Source organism: Eptatretus burgeri, chromosome 4 (assembly GCF_056783735.1).
Source record: "Eptatretus burgeri isolate ZD-2024b chromosome 4, Ebu_testis_v1, whole genome shotgun sequence".
NCBI lineage: Eukaryota > Metazoa > Chordata > Myxini > Myxiniformes > Myxinidae > Eptatretus > Eptatretus burgeri.
The window spans coordinates 73,817,198-73,834,485 of NC_140964.1; the positions used below are offsets into that span (position 1 = coordinate 73,817,198).

A 17,288-nucleotide genomic window follows, 5' to 3' on the forward strand; every position below is an offset into this window, starting at 1 on the left:
CTCTAAACTGTCACCCTGGTGTTTCACATGCAAGGTGAGGCATCGATATGTGTGCTGTCTCTTGGAAGGATGAAGGACCTATCTGCCAGCACCGGGGGCATTGGTGGACCTTAAAGTTCCCATGAAGTCTTTTGCGAAGAGTAGGCGAGTGATGGCTGGTACCCTAAATAAATTCCAAATTATTCCGGCCTAGCCAGCTTGTTCCAGAAAGACTTGGGAGAGAACCGTTCGACCCCTCAAGAAGGTGGGGATATTGGCGAAGAAGAAGAAGAAGAAGAAGAAGAAGAAGAAGAAGAAGAAGAAGAAGAAGAAGAAGAAGAAGAAGAAGAAGAAGAAGAAGAAGAAATAAAGTAATGAGATGGGAAGTGCTGTTTGAAGAAAATTAATCAAATAAGCTACCAGTATTTAAAAAAAACCACAACTTAAGACCATTGATGTTCAATGATATAAAATCAGCAAAAGTAGCCTGTATATAAAATATATTAAATAATATTGAACAGATTACCACGTGGTGTGGGATATTTAAAGGGTGAAGAACAGCAGCTCACATGTGGTTTCTTTCCCCTTCAATGGCTCTCCTTCATGGTCCTCTCCAAAAAGGCCAGTTACAGAGACTTCATACTCCATGAGAGGGGACAGACCCTCAAACAGCACACTGTTCTCCTGTCCACTGACCTTCACCTACCAGACCATTCATGTGGAAGAAATCAAACTGTGAAATTATTTTTAAGTTAGATAACTTTAATGTCTCTAAAAATGGCGGAGAAATATTCTTGAACTCGCAAATATTGCTCATCAATTCAACAGGCAACATCCACAGCGTCAATGGTGGTGTGTCTGTCGGCTTCATGAGATTTACAATTGTCCTGAAGAGTAGATCAGGTGTATTTTGAGAAGTTCTAAAGACGGAATTGAATAATAGAAACAGGATAGCATTATTGTAGGTATGATAAATAGAGAGACACACAGTACCTCAACTTCATTCCTCTCTGCCACAGAAATAGCGCGAACAAGATACGATTCCATGTCTCTGGCTGTATGCTCCCAACCAACCAAAAAACTCTGATCCGATACGTCTGAGAATCGCAGACCACGAGGAGTTGGAACTTGCTCTGTTGAAGTCGATTTGAAAGATATGGAGGAGTTGATGGTGGGGTGGGGGTGTGGGAGAGAGGACATTGTTCAACAAATTATATAATTAACAACAAAACAATTATAAACACTTAACCTACTTTGGGTAGTAAACAGACCCCACAGGAGGCAGTCTTTGCCAATGGACTGATACCAATGTGCTTGAGGTGATTCGATTGGCATCAGATGGTCATAAATGGAGTGAATCAACACAGACAAGTACACATCACTCATTCACAGTATGATGATACTAAGAGGGTTTATGATTGCGAGATCTCTGGATGTGGAAGCATACAGTATCCAAAATGAAGAGATACGTGAGGAAGGTGCAGCTACCTTGAATATATGGAAGGAACACGAATGTTGAAAAGCATTTATAATTGAATGATTCACACAGACCATTGGTATCGAGCACATACTTGTCATCTCGCTGCCAGTGAGTGGTTTAGATTGTCCATTTAAGTAAACTGCAAACACAGCAACTGTGTACTCGGTCAGAGGGGCCAAACCAGAGAGTAGTGCAGAGGTAGCAGTTCCAGGAACGTTTCTCTGCGTTTAAAAGGTGGAACAGGAAAAAAAGGGGGGAGGGGAATCCAGGAACAGCATCATGTGTTAAATGAAAACAAAGTATATCTGAAAGGATAATCAAGGATCAATATAATTAATTAAGCTTCTTGAAGAACTTCACCTCATTAATGTCTGTCCCATCCGTCCGCACATACATGATGCGGTAAGAGGACACTTCCGGAGCTGGATGTGTCCAGTGCACGTTCATGCTGCTATGGGTCACGTCTGAGAACCTGAGATCCCGGGGAGACTCCATGGTCACTGGAGAAAGCAAGGAGGCAAGTTAGGGCGAAGAAAACCCCTGATATCAGAGGAAGATTTCAAAGAAAACTTTTGTCTTTAGTTCTCACCCCTGGAGGCTCAAAGTTTATCTCAAAGGATAAAGTTAAACTCTAACGCAGGTCATTTTAGGCACTTGGTGAGAAGTTTTATGGCTTGTCAGATTTTTGACATTCTTCACTAAAGCAACTTTCTTTTGGCATGACCAGTGAGTTATATTATTATCCTTAACTGTAAAACCACATCCCAAGAGCAATATTAACCTCCCATAAAATCACGTGTGCGGCCACGCACAGGCACGGACACACACACACACACACACACACACACACACACACACACACACACACACACACACACACACACACACACACACACACACACACACACACACACACACACACACACACACACACACACACACACACACACACACACACACACACGGTAGATATTGGTTGGGAGGGGGGCAGTAAATATAAACAATCAATAGTGCTTCCTACCAATGTTTAATGAGGGTTGCTCTGTTTAATGCTCCCATTGGAGCTCGTCACTGCTATATCCCAGGTAGAAATCCGACAAAGTATGTTAATTTGTCCATTGTCTACCATGCTCCTCTTGCTGTCGCTTCTTCGGTGAGACATTCAGTATGTGTACATGATTCACGTCGCAGATGGAATGTAAATGACAGATTGACACCCCAAACAAAGTGTAAAACAAGAAAGCTCCAGTGTTACTTCAGTCTAAAAGAGCCTCACCTGAACGATGACACCACGACACGTTAAGTGTATCGATCTGACATTGTGTTCCAAGAGATGCGATGGGATGTTTAATGTTTACTTTTTTCATGCAGGCAGGATAGCCAGATTAACATGCTTTCTAAATAAACGAATATTCCATGATCCGGTTTAATGGCTTTGTATTGCCTGGTAAAGCTGTTTATGACCAGGTTTCCGATATCCTGAGACTGAAACTCTTTTCACACTCAGAAAAATTAATTAATTCACTTGAGTTCAACCAATTTTGTTCCCTGTGTTTGTTTTATTTCAAAGGAGTGAAGGAACAGATTTTAGTTTGAATGTCCATCCAATGGGACCATACTCCGTACAGAGTGTTGGTACTGCCAAAGCAGTCTCCTTAGCTATTGGGCACAATCCTGGACGGGTCGCCACCTCGACACAAGATACCAGCAAGTTGGTTCTCATTTTGCCAACCTCGGAAGGATGAGAGGCAGAGTCAACCCCACCTGGTATTAATTCAACGGATAAGCAGGATTCGAACTCTGGATCCTCGGATTCCAAGCCCACCAACCTAACCATTAAGCCAACACCAGGCATGTTTGAATGTAAAGGTCCAACAATAAAGCAAATGCGATTGCGAGTTTGTACTTTCGTGTGCTCATGTGTAATAATTAATCATTAAATAATGTGCAATGAAACTCTTCAAAATTAATGGCAGGTGAGCAGCAATTTCAAAACGTTTGTAGTAACTTTAATGTCTCTAAAATGGGAAATTGGGAATGGGAATTAGGAATTGGAACTAAAATGGCAATTATTTAGGGTTCTACTCGTAGTAGTAGTAGTAGTGGTAGTAGTAGTAGTAGTAGTAGTAGTAGTAGTAGTAGTAGTGGTAGTAGTGGTAGTAGTAGTAGTAGTAGTAGTAGAAGACAGTGTTATGAGTGAGCAATCTTGTTGCTCCAGGCAATCTCGTTTTAATCACTCACACGTTGTCTCGAGTCCACTGAGTGGGTCGCTGGCTTCGTCACCATGCATGGCGTAAACGGTGACCGTGTACTCTGTGACAGGACGCAGGCCCTCCAGCATGATGTCCGTAGAGCCAGGACCAACCCTTTGCTGTAAGAATGTGTGACATTAGACTGATTAAATGAGCATTTTCTGGTAAATTTTCACCTTTGGAAATGCATCGTTTTGACAATTATAACTGATGCAGTTGTCATTGGTATTTAAAGCGTGTTCTTGCACCTCTTTCGCATCGTTGGCACTCTCTTCAGAGAGGGGAGCATACAGTATCATGTAGCCGGTGGCTCCGTGTGCCTCCTCCCATTGAACTCGCATTTTGTCAGCCCCGACGTCGGAGATGCGTAGATCTCGAATTGGTGGCAAAGAGACTGCAAAAGCCACGTTTGTTGTCAACATAATATAATAATAACAATAATATTATAGTTATGGTTATGGAATAACAATTACTATCATATAAATACCCAATTGTGAACCCACTCTCACTTTCTCTCCCCCTTCCCCCACCCAATCCCTCCCCACCCCTCACCTACTTCTCACCATAATGCCTATCCTCTGTTCCCAGTTTGCTTGCACCGAGTGGGTAAGGTGAGCATCTCGTATTGTTATTGACAAAGTTAATTCAGCACAAAGGAATCTTCGATGGACAGTGAAGTACAGTACGTGTAAAGAAATCCTCACCAAACATAAAATCCCCCAAAAAACATTGAGTTGTGTATTTACTGTATATATGTATGTATATATATATATATATATATATATATATATATATATATATATATATATATATATACATACATACATACATACATGTATATAGAAACATACATGTATATAGAAACATACATGTATACATACGAAAAGCACAGTCTGTCAGTGAAGCCGTCCGTCAGTCAGTCAGTCAGCCAGTCAGTCAGTCAGTCCGTGAAGCCATGTGACTATATGCCTATAATTATTCACGTCCTATTTGAACGTTAGTCGCAGACTACATATGAACGTCTACAAATGATGTACTATTGAAATGTACCTTTCACAGTGAAGCTGTGTGACTATAAGTCCATTAAATACGTACTGTTTGAACGTCAGTTGCACCCTGATTTCACACATATACGTCTATTAATTACATACTATTGAAATACACCTTTTGATGCTTAAACATGTCAGAAAACCCACATTTTGACTAATTGGGTAACGATAACAATAACCATTGGTTATCATATTTATTCCATTCCATGGGGTGTGTAACACCATACTGACTGACGGTTGGTATGAATCCGCAATGGGGAAGCGGGAAATAGATGTTTTACACAGATGGCTGCCAATGAGCAAACTTACTTTCCCATGGTTAAAATGTGCTGGGTTTGGCAGGATAGCCTAGATCCCCAGAGTTATGTACCCTAGAGTTATGTACGTACAGTCGTACACTCACCTCTAAGCTGGCAGGATAGTCTGGAGCCCTCGAGTTATGTACCCTAGAGTTATGTACATACACTCACCTCTAAGCTGGCAGGATAGCCGAGAGCCCTCGAGTTATGTACCCTAGAGTTATGTACATACACTCACCTCTAAGCTGTCTAGCCTGGGTTCGAATCCCGACCCACCAATAAACTGTCATCCTTCAATGTGTGTGCCATCCCTCAAAGGAACGTTAATCTGGAGGACCAGCCTGCCAGCATTGGACATTAAAGACCCCGTGGTGTCCTTTCCGTAGAGTACTGTATGTGAGTTATCGCCGGCATCCTGAACAACCTACAAATTCCTACGACTGCTGGCAAAGCAGTCGTAGGTATATTTCAAAATGGCATACCACCTCGAATAACTGTTGCCGAGAAACTGCTTTGACAACACCAACGCTCTGTAAAGAGTATGGTACATATCATCACCATCAAAATGTGCTGGGGCTCCTGCTGTTTGGAGTTTGAGCATGCTGTGCAAAGGTAACATCGACATGTTCATTGTTTTACCTAGTACAGGTAGTTCAAATACATGGAGGAACATCAGCTTGATCAGTGCTTGTGCTGTATAGTGGACGAGTTTATATTGTGTTGTGAATATTTTTTTAGTTTTAGCAAAATTTAATTAACCCCTTCTCAAAAGTTGTAAAAAGACATTTGAAACAGGTTTAACCATTTAGAAATTGAACTGAGTTGAGACATTTAATGGCCTCAAAGGATGGTTCAAACATTTTAACATCTTAACCATACAAGTCAGTGGTGCATTCAAACAACACACACTCTGCATGATGGTCTCAGTGGGGTCCAGGCCCCCAGCACCCCCTGTTTGTAGCATCCCTGGCCCTGAGTAAACACCGATAAATTTACCATTGATGTTAACACATTCCCAAATGGCTTCAGTCGCGATTGTTTTTGGCAGCAGCAAGCATTTCAAAGCACCCAACTGTTTAGCATCATACAGTATCACTGCCCATTTTGAGGAAAAACAATTGCAAGTCTGCTGGTTGAAAGTCATACGGCACGTATGAAAATGGTAGAATGTTTACCCTCTCAACCCCTTTCCTGTGAAATATTTTTACTTTCAACCCTTCCTAACCCCCTCACTCCAAACTCCCAAGCCTTCCGTCTTCTTCCACTTCACAATGTTCATTATTCTCACAATTAATGTCACTTCACCCACCCTCCCCCACTGAACCCACTTCCTGCAGAAGTAATATCTACAGTCGGTGACTCGACCAAATGAGATCTGATGAAGGACTCAATAACATCGGCATTGGGTGTCGATAACTTATTGCCTCTGTCACCGAAGGTGGATGGGAGTTATGTTTTCACCGCTGTCTGTCTGTCTGTGAGCAAGATATCTCAAACAGTCCTGGAGGGATTCAAACAAAACTTTGTGGACAGGTTGGGTGTGTGACAATGACGAATTGTTTCGATTGCGGTGAAGATCCGGATCCAGATCCATTTTTTAAGTGATTCTTCACCATTGAGAGATGTGGCCAAAAACTATATACCTACATGGACAGCACGCTATCTCAAAACGTTATGGATGGATTATGACAAAACTATGTGGATCAGTTAGTTAGGTGAAAATAACAAGGTGATTCGATTTTGGTTCCAGTCAGGATGCAGATCCGGCCTATCAGTGGGATATAAAATGTAAACTGTTCAGTCTGGCGGAGGTATGCGCTCTACCGAGTGCCATTCCAGTTGAGTCATGCAATAGTATTCACCAGTGCCATATATAGAGGGAGTCTGGCCAACTCGCCAGCAAGCACCATCTTTCTCACCAAGTGAGCACAAGCAGTGATGGTGTGCTGGTCATGCGAGGTAGGTCCCGATCAACACAAGCACGCTAAATAACTCATTGTTCAAAAGTTATGCCATCCACAATGTTGAAATTTACTGACATCATTCATGGAGACATTCCTTCTAATCTCAGATTAACGAGAAGGCTATAACATCGACTGTTTGGCTGTTCATACGATTTGAACCTGGTTGGATTATAAAAACAATTTTCAATGCCTGGCGTTGGTACAAACCACGATTACTCCTTAGTACCTATTGGTTTTATTGAACGAAGCTCTCACACAGGATTACTAGGAGGTACAAATCTGTCGTAGAAAGGGTAATGTAAAGTCTCTAATTTTAAAACGGACCACTTGAGAGATTTGCGCTGCGATATTACTAAAACCAGTAATCTGTAGTTGTAACTGTGGAATTCGATAACTCTGCGGAGTTCGGTGTTCCAACCGAATCAATCAACATGATGTGCACCACGAAAATGAATATTATATTCAACGATATAGGGTGTAGTACAAGCAGGAAATTTCATGTGCGATGCAAGAATGAAAGAGAGACAATTAATTGATAGGAACATTTGAGCAAAATACATTGCATTGACCTCGCATAAGTCGGAGCCGTGTCGGCATCCGACGAGTTTTACTGGAGTTGGTTTCTAACAATACCAAGTCGCGATACAACATTCAAAGTGACGATGAAACACGAATGATGCAAAAGCCTTTCTTTCAAAAATATCGAAAAAAAAAAGTCGATATAATTCTTTCATTTCAGAGACTCGCAATCGCATTGTCAAACTTTTACTGCCGAGTTCTCCCTTCGTGCCAGAGATGAACGAGAGTTCACTCTTGCGGTTGCGTTCCTGTCATCGAGCAAAAATATACAGTCGGGCAGTGAAAAATTTTGCAGGCAGTTTAATTTTGATACTATATGGCAAATGGGGATAACTGATGTCTGAAACGAGATCGTCCGAAACTTTGTCATGAGGGAACCTGTGCATTATTAGGCTTTGACCTGGTCGAACAGAGCAGCCACATGCCACACTGTATACCATAATTACACCAAAATCGAGTGAAATATTGAATAAAATGCCACTTCTGTATGAACGCGAACCCAGAAGTATCTTGATTGGGAGGCAAAATGGCTCCGTGGAGACCATGTGGTGCGGATTGACCGATCACACAGCCGGATCGCTCTGTATGAGCAGAACAATAGGTGGCCAGACTCACTCTATATATGGCACTGCTATTCACCGATGGATGGGAATAAGAACCAAACCGCCTAACAGGAGTAACAGCTCAAACAATACCAGGCCAATTAGTTAATTAAAGGTATGTTACATGCGCCTCTAACTTGTCTTCTTGATGAAAAGCATTTCCCACATGCAACAGGACAGTATGGCGACCCACAGACCATGCCGCAAATCACGTGTTTGCACCGTGGCACTAACAGGAGATCTGATTATTTATATTTGGTGACTTACGTAAGTAACTTCCAGTCCAGGTTTAAACACTCATTGCACACAATGGTACAAAATAAATATTGATAACTCAAAACTCATATCCATTTAACCGTGCTAGGCAAAGCATGGATTCAGCTGTGCTATGACTGTAAATAACAGTAAAATTGCAGCATCCATCTGGTGACTGCAGTGTCCAGTAAATTAGAGAAGACCCATTCAGGTTACTGTCTCATGTGTCAATTGCCTTTCATGGTTTATGTTTCGAGTCAGAGGAAGTAACGTGACTCACGTGTGGTTTCTGAACCCCGCAGTGCCTCGCTAGCTGCAGTAGAGTAGACAGCAAATACTGCAATCTGATATTCCGTCAGTGTTTGCAAGTTTTCGAGGGTCGTCCAGTTTTGGGTGCCATCGACGACAACCTTCAGGCATTGGAATGGTTGACGGGGAACCACAGAGAAAGAAATTAGTCCAAGAGGTGAAAGATAGAGAAACAACAAGCATGGAGGGTGGGTAACGAAATATGGCAATGTTCAGGTGACAGTTTCTTGTAGACATCGTGTTCGAACAAACAATTCCGACTTTCACCAAACAGTTTTTTATTGCAGTGTTTAAAGCAGATGGAAGAGCTATTACATATCGGACAAAGATGATATAGACATCCATTCACACTCATTGGGGACATAAATATTCATCATGAGGCAAGCACTCACACCATGATGTGTGCAGAGACACTTGGACTTTTCCATTGCGAGTAAACAGCTCCCTTGGCCCTCTCAGACCTCCGATGCTCCCCATCTCCTCCAGATTATATGCATCCTTCCAGAAACCCCCTCCTATTAAACCCACAAAATCCAAGCTTTGTGGCACACCTCTACTCGTTTGTTCTTCTTTTCTCCCATTTGTGGAATTTCATACTTGAAACAGTCCAATTACACTCTTCGCTCCAGAGCTTCAAGCAGGAGGTATACCACCATCTGAGGTCATCCCCCATCCTTACCCACGATCTTTGGTACCTCCATTAACACTACCGAATGTAATCATCTGACTTGCCGTTTACTGTGTTTTATGGTGGAATGAATAACTAGTCTTGCTGGTGAAGGATAATCTCGACTGGTGTCGGTGAACAGGTACAACACAACAATGGATGAAATCAACAGCACGTTGATTGGGGTATGCTAACCGGTGTGAAGAAGGTGACGTTTCGGGCATCAACACTTCTTCGGAGTTAACCCTCTTTGGCTCTGACAAAAGGTTAATGCCAGGAATGTCAGCTTCTCCTTGATTCCCACGGTAGTGACAATACCTCAATAAACGTCTTGTTGATTTCATCAATTGTTGTTACCGTTTCAGATGATGCAACCACCGTCAAGAATGAGAGATCTGTTTAAGAATCAGGATAAAACCTCCAAATGGTTGAGACAAAATTCGTTTCACCTCCAGTTTTTGATGGCATTGTCTGACTGATGGACACAAATCCAGGATTTATAATTGAAGTTCCCTTACAAGTAACTTCAACACAGGAGGCCAGTAGGCCAATCAAAGCCTGTGCTATTTTTCCAACTTATGGTTGTTTGTCCATGTTCTATCCTTTTAAATGCTGAGCATCAAACAAGGAAAGCAGCACGTACCATTTTTTAACTCTGGTATGACTCGACTGGGGTTTGAACTGTCAACCTACCAGACTCATTGCAGACACTTTAACCATTATGCCAACAAATCTGGTCAGGAAAGAAAATTGCAGACCAAGAGTGGCAAAATAGATTGACTGACATACTGGAACCGGAAATGGCAGAACACCCTGGATTATGCTTACGACTCACCGACACTGAAATCGTGCAAACAATATTTGCAAAAATGTCCAGATCGGGTTCCATCACAAATTGAGAGCAAACATGAAATTTAAAGAGAGAGAGATAGAGATAGAGATAGAGAGAGACAATGGTTTTGAACTTGCACATACGTGAATGAAGCCGGAAGGTCATGGTTTTGTAATGGATGGCATTCCACATTTGTAGTAACAGTAACAACTTTGTGAAAATGAACCATCATACAGTAATTGACTGTCCCTTCTTGCATACATCACCGATTTCTCACAACAAACAAGTTGATTGTGAAGATAAACGACTTTTACAATCCATTTCCATAAATCAACTCACGCCATTCCATGACCAACCTCTTCTGGTTTTCCCCCATGAGTGGGGTAGTAGACTACACGGTACTTGAGCACGGCATCTGAAGCATGGGTCCAGGATATTTGAAAAGCACGAGCGGTCACATCAGAGGTGATAAGATCTCTTGGAGGCTCAATTTTTCCTGGACTGGAGGCTGGAATACCTGCTGTTTGGGAAGGAGGGAGGGGGGGGGGAGGTCCATCATATCATTGTACATGCAAAAGCGATATGATTATGATAACCTTCAATATCATCTTCACGTCACACAGTCTAAGCCTGATCTCATCCCATCTCAAGTTGAAGGTTCACCGTTACTTCAGTAAGCTCAATCCACTTTGAGAATCTAGTCTTTGGAAAGGTTACAGACACAAAAAGACCTATTCTTGCAAAAGACACCATGACATCTTTAACAGACACACATAATCACAGGTGGGATTACTAAAATTCGGCACGACTACACTACAGATTTAAATGGACACTACTTCAGCAAAAAAGGCAAGTCCTTATCCATTCAACGAGAACTTCTTTATGGAATTAACCTTTGAAAATTAGAGAAGATGACAAGCTCGGCATCTCTTCTGCAATAAAAGTGAGAATACCCATGATATATTTTGCAAGGCCTTTGTGATGCCATTCACGAGTTTTCAATTCAGTCTCAATATCGAGTTCAAGGAAATTTGCTTCCAAATCTTGTATCCCCAACCCCTTGCTCTCTGTACCCACCCTATCCTTTCATACCCAACTGCTCCTGGATACTGTGTCTTTATCACTTGAGAAGATGGACAGGTTTCTGGCAAACCTCAATGCTGATTCTGTGACAGGTCTTGATGGCAACGGGGCATGTGTCCTAAAAAGCTACTCTGCTTCTCTTGCTCATTCATTTTCTTCTCTGTTCACTCAATCAGTCTCTCTGGGTGAGTTTCCATCTGTTTGGAAGTTAGCCAACGTTGGTGCAATTCACAAACATGAGGCATACATGTTTGTGAATTGCAGTCAAAGATATCAATTAAATTTGATAGAACAAAGGAATTGATTTCCAAACAAAAACTGATCCTCTTATCTACAGGCCTTTTAGATTGTTTCCAAATATAAGAAAGTCCATGGAATCTATCACTGCAGTTGACATCAAATCCTTCCTTTCCTCCAACAGACTGATCTCAGATCATCAATTTGGTTTCAGACACAGTCGTTCTACCTTACATATGCTGTTTCTACTCTCCCAACAATAGGTGGTGCCCTCAATCCATCCATCAATTGGGACCATACTCTGTACAGAGCATCAATGGTGCCGAAGCAGTCTCCTGGGCTATTGGGCACAATTCTGGATGGCTCACCACTCCAACACAGGATACTCGAATGGCTCAATAATCCCAGTAAGCTGGTGCTCATTTTGCCAACCTCAGAAGGATGACAGGCTGAATCAACCCCACCTGGTATTAATTCAATGGCTGAGCAGGATTTGAACTCAGGACCCGAGGATCCCAAACCGACCACCCTACCCATTAAGCTGACACCAGGCATCAGGCCCCCAGTGTCAGACATGATATCAATTAAATTTGATAAAAGAAAGGAATTGATTCACAAACTACTTTTCAAAACAAGTGTGAAGACTTTCAGTTTCCTGTATTGAAACAAAGAATGAAATCAAATGTATAAAGCTAAACCAGACCGGGTAGTGTAATGTTTAGAGCTTCTCACTCTGAGTCGGTGGTTCAAGTCAAGCTGTCATACCAAATAATAAAAAAGAAGATTGTACGTCCTGCTTCTTTGTTTGACGGTGAACATTTAAAGAGGATACAGCACGGACAAACAACCACAGGTTGGCATTCATAGCTCAGGCTGTGATTGGCCTCATGACCTCTTCCTGCATTGAAATTATTTGGAAGGGAACTCATATTGTTATTATTATTTTGTGCATTACATGATACTCCAAGGTACAACGTACTGTATTGTGTGTATAGTATGCTCCTTATTAAATCATATATGTTCCCAATAATATTGGGACATGAGGCATGTGTTTTCCATACTGTGGATCTCGCGTTGCTGCTCTTTCACTCGGATGCAAATTGTTCGAGTGAGACTATCTACGATGGACGCCATGTCGCTGAACTCCTTCACATGGTACATGTGGCTCACGTCCGGTTCAGATGCGACTTCACGTAATTGCTTCTCATCAGCCTTCTTCACCCCTAAGGTGCAGCACAACACAGGAAAAAAAAATCTGTGATTAATCCACCAAAGGAAAGAACACAAGTCCCAGAATTATATGAAGCACTTCTACACTTCAAGTAAGAAAAAAGGGCTGGCAGGTTAGTTCATCAGAGCAAGTGGACACTCAGCATTGAGTGGTCTAGTCTGCGTTTGATTCCCGATTTGATGATAAACTGTCGGACAGGTACTTCTCAGGCAGGACACTGAATCAATATGTGCACCATCCATCAGATGGATGTTGAACTGGGCAGCCCGTCTGCAAACATTAGTAGTTGCTCAGGATCTCACGGAGTCCTTCACGAAGTATTGGTGAACTATTGCCATCACCCTGACCAAATTACAAATTCCTGCTCCAACCTACAGTGGGCATTCCATCAGCGGCACAGCCACATTCCCCATGGAAATTATGCAATTAGTTGCCATATGATGCATAAGCTCAAAGGAACAAACATTGTAAAATATCAAGCTTCCTTTTTCCAATACTGTATGGTTATAGTTGTGGTTCCATTATAGTTGCCCAGTTCGAGTCCCATGGGTCATGTCAAAGTGACCGCAACCGCCAGCTAAGTCCACAGCCGCGAACATGTTCCCAGGCCTATTTGCCATGTTTCACTGTGCATAAGCGAGGAAACTCAGACCGGGAAAACCAGACGTGATCAATTGCAGGATCACACAAAACGGTGCTAATTCCCCACAATACAGCCCACTGATGAATCGGCATCTCAAGGAGATGGGGATGGACCAGGCATCTGCCTGGGGGATGGCCAGACGGAGGCCCCTGGAATACTGGCGGAAAGTGGACGCAGCGACGCGCTGCTCTGGCACATGCTCCCATTCCTGACCTGACTGTGGCTGCAGAATTATCTGGATGTAATGCTGATAGATGCCCATGCCTCTTATGAATTCCGCCGAGCAAACTATGAGGTCATTTAAGTGGACTAAAGCGGTTTGAACCGCACTCTAACTAACCTGCAACCAACCTCAATCACTAAATGAGGCAGCCAGGACAAGCGGAATTCATCCCGAGACCAGGCAATGGCTGAATAGCTCCAACCTACTGTGGGCATTTCGTTAGTGGCACAACCTCATCCCCTTGGATATGATGCAACCAGTTGCCATTTGATGTATAAGCTCAAAGGAACAAACTTTGTGAAATTTCAGGCTTCTTTTTTCCAACATATTGTTACAGCCGTGGGCCCATTATGGTAGCACAGTTCGAGTCCCATGGGTCGTATCAAAATGACCACAAGCACCAGCCAAATTCATAGCTTTGAGCAAGTTCCCAGGCCTATTTGCCATGTTATACTGCTCACGTGGCCATGAAATTATCTGGCCTAAACACCACCAAATGAAGCAGCCAGTATAAGCAGAATTCACTCTGAGACCAGGCAATGGCTGAATAGTGTGAAAATACAGAAAGGTTGCCTGTCATCATCAAAAAATGACTGCTGCAGGCAGCAATTGCAGGATCACACAAAACGATGCAAATTTCCCACAATACAGCCCACTGATGAGTCCTTCTCATTTGTTTGGTAATGACGTTAGTACCTAGTACAGCTAAGCATTTGGCATGACATGAAATAAGGCTCAATATCAAACTTTGCAAAGAGTTGCAAAGTACCTGCGTGATCCAGTTTTCACACATGGTCAACTATATACTGTTACCTCCACCACCGAAGGTGGACAGAGGTTATGTTTTCACCCCTGTGTGGCTGTCTGTGAGCAGGATATCTCAAAAGGTTACTACGAATTTGGACGAAATCTGGTGGACTGGTTGGAAGTGTCAGAAGGACGAATTGATTTGATTTTGGTGAAGATCCGGATTCGAATCGTATAATTTTAAAGTGATTCTTCACAATTGAGAGATAGAGGCAAAAGCTTTATAAACTATAACATGATTTTGCAAAAAGATGCAGATGGATTTTAACAAAACTTGTTGGATGAGTTGGGTCGGTGACAAGAACAAGCCGATTACATTTAGGTTCAGGTCCAGATCCAGATACGGCCTATTAGTGGGATACAAAATGTAAACTGTTCAGCTTGGCGGAGATACAGTATGTGCTCTACCAAGCGTCGTTCCAGTTGCTTTCTGCATTTGCCATCCACAAAATATTTGGTTCAGTCACAGCAGATTCATCCAACAAAACCAAAAATGTTCTATGGTAATATATATATATATATATATATATATATATATATATATATATATATATATATATATATATATATATATATATATATATATATATGTAAGAGAAGTGTTTTAAATTTTTTGTTGAAACTGAAATCTTTTTTTTTGAATTGCAATTAAAAAAAATTTAAATCTTTTTGCAGGCAACGCTGCAATGAGCAGTTTAGTATTTAATATGAGCACATGGCTTGGGGGAAGGAATCAAGAATTAAAGCAATTCACAAAAAATAAATTATGCAATCAAATGGAAGATCAAATACTACATTAGTCATCAGAAGGAACCCGAATAAGTAAGGAGCAAAGATGGAGCCATCAGAAGGAACCTGGATAGGATTCACTATAACTACAAACCAACATTAAAATAAAATAAAATCCCTCAATCAACAATAAAAAATAATTACTTAACCCCTGCCGATTTGCACCAATTTACAATCAGAAGATTCCTTAATTATTCATGCCTTAACTGAACCAATCAAACATTCCACAAGATAGACGTGGAGAAATTCACAAGACAGGAAGAGATGGTCGGCCAACCGGCAGAGCTGTGCAGGAGCTTTGGAAAAGTTTGACTCCATGGCAGGGCAAATGTTCTGTGGCCAGATCGAGAGAGATGTGGCTCATCTGTGTGGCACGATGCAGCCATTTGGCAACTCGTGGGACAATCCAACCGCTTGAACCTTTTGATAATGAAGCACAGCCTTCTGTTGTCTGATCGCTCGTGTCTGCCTTTGTATCACCTCGCGATTGTGCCTCTTTCATGAGCTTCACACCACTCCACTCTCATTGCCATTGGCTACTGATCGGCATGGTGGGCGGGGAAACTGCTGTACTGGCAGGGCTACGAGCTCAACGGCATTCCCACGAGTGTAACGGCTGCACCTCAAGCTCCCTGAGGTAAATTGGCCACATTTAACAGTGCCCATCTAATTTTCCCGCCAAAACTAGTGCTGCAAGACCAAGCAAGCACTTTAAAAACGAACATTTAGACAAAATACAGCATAAAGACATTAAATAAATGAGGGCAAAGGGGTTGATACGTTGAGACAAAGACATTATGGAAGGTGGACATCATCAATCTAAACATAATAGGGACGCATGTCTAACATTACATTTAATTACTTTATGCTTATCTAAAACACCACTAAGAAATAACTAGAGTTATACAAAGGATCAATAACCCAGAGGAGTCATTTCCACAACAATATCAAGCTACTTAGGGGATATTAATAAATGGAACCTTTCTCTCAAGGCATGCAAGAGTGTTTGCTCTCCCAAGGTATGCGAGAGTGCTGGTTCTAGTACAGTTCTCAACTATAGTCGGTTTGCTCAATAAGGATGACATTTTATGGAACATTTTATGTGAAATGCTGGGCACGAGGAAGCAAGAAACTCACCAATGGCAAAAAGTTCAACTCCAGAATCCTTAATAGCCTGTGATGGTGCATCAACCGAGTCCTGAGAGATTCCATCCGTGATTAGAATTCCCACTTTAGAGACCCCAGGCCGAGCTCCAGCCTCAGGTGTGAAGCTGTGCTCCAGCATGAACGTCAAAGCCAGGCCTGTAGAAGGATGTGGGAGTGACAGGTACATACCCAATGAGTGGAAAATACCCATCTTTATCCAGGCATATCAACAGGATTTAATGTCTTTTGTTTACTTCAATGGAACTCATTCACAGCATCTGATCCTGAGCTTCTCACTTTGCAAAGAATGAGAAGAGACATCATGTTCTTCTCTAATCCCAAACAGAATTTTTTAATTGGAGCTAATAACAGTTTCAATTTGGATCAAAATATGTTCACTCCCACGATATTCACCCGACGATTTTAGAAAGGAGACCTTCAGGTAACGAATTACAACATCACCAGCAATAACCTTATCGTTAATCTAATATACAACATAAAGAAGACAGTTTGTTACTTGCAAAATCGAAGATTTTTCAAGTATATTGGTTAGTCGATTTTGTTATTCTGTCTGTCTGTCTGTTTGTTTGTCTGTCTATTGCCAACAGGTCAGAAATTCAAACGGATCTTCACCAAGCTTCACCACATGGAAGAGTTTGTCATCAGGAAGAAGGCAATTGTTTTTGAGGTCAAAAGGTCAACATAGGCCAAAGGTCAACAACTTGGGTGAGGTTTCTAAAATCCTCAAATTTCATCCGATTGACTTGAAATTTGAAGAGGATTTATCTTTCCGGTCACTGAATTCAACTAGCCAATTATTTTTGAGGTCAATATCGACAAACTTTCTTAAATTGTCAATTTT

The 17,288-nt window shown here is 41.9% G+C and overlaps 1 protein-coding gene across 3 annotated transcripts in view; it reads right to left on the reverse strand.

The window, feature by feature from the left end:
- LOC147028351 (collagen alpha-1(XIV) chain-like) overlaps positions 1–17,288 on the reverse strand; it is a 236,291-nt gene that overhangs the window by 121,091 nt on the left and 97,912 nt on the right. For 2 of the 3 annotated variants that reach the window (XM_085878673.1, XM_085878671.1), the window contains 10 exons: positions 16,418–16,582; positions 12,649–12,810; positions 10,624–10,787; positions 8,740–8,869; positions 3,960–4,105; positions 3,701–3,830; positions 1,820–1,959; positions 1,551–1,680; positions 973–1,112; positions 549–681 (listed from right to left, as the gene is read on the reverse strand). In XM_085878673.1, coding sequence (XP_085734799.1) covers positions 549–681; positions 973–1,112; positions 1,551–1,680; positions 1,820–1,959; positions 3,701–3,830; positions 3,960–4,105; positions 8,740–8,869; positions 10,624–10,787; positions 12,649–12,810; positions 16,418–16,582 — 1,440 coding nt within the window. The remainder of the gene's footprint in view (positions 1–548; positions 682–972; positions 1,113–1,550; positions 1,681–1,819; positions 1,960–3,700; positions 3,831–3,959; positions 4,106–8,739; positions 8,870–10,623; positions 10,788–12,648; positions 12,811–16,417; positions 16,583–17,288) is intronic. The other variant, XM_085878672.1, reaches the window with a different exon arrangement.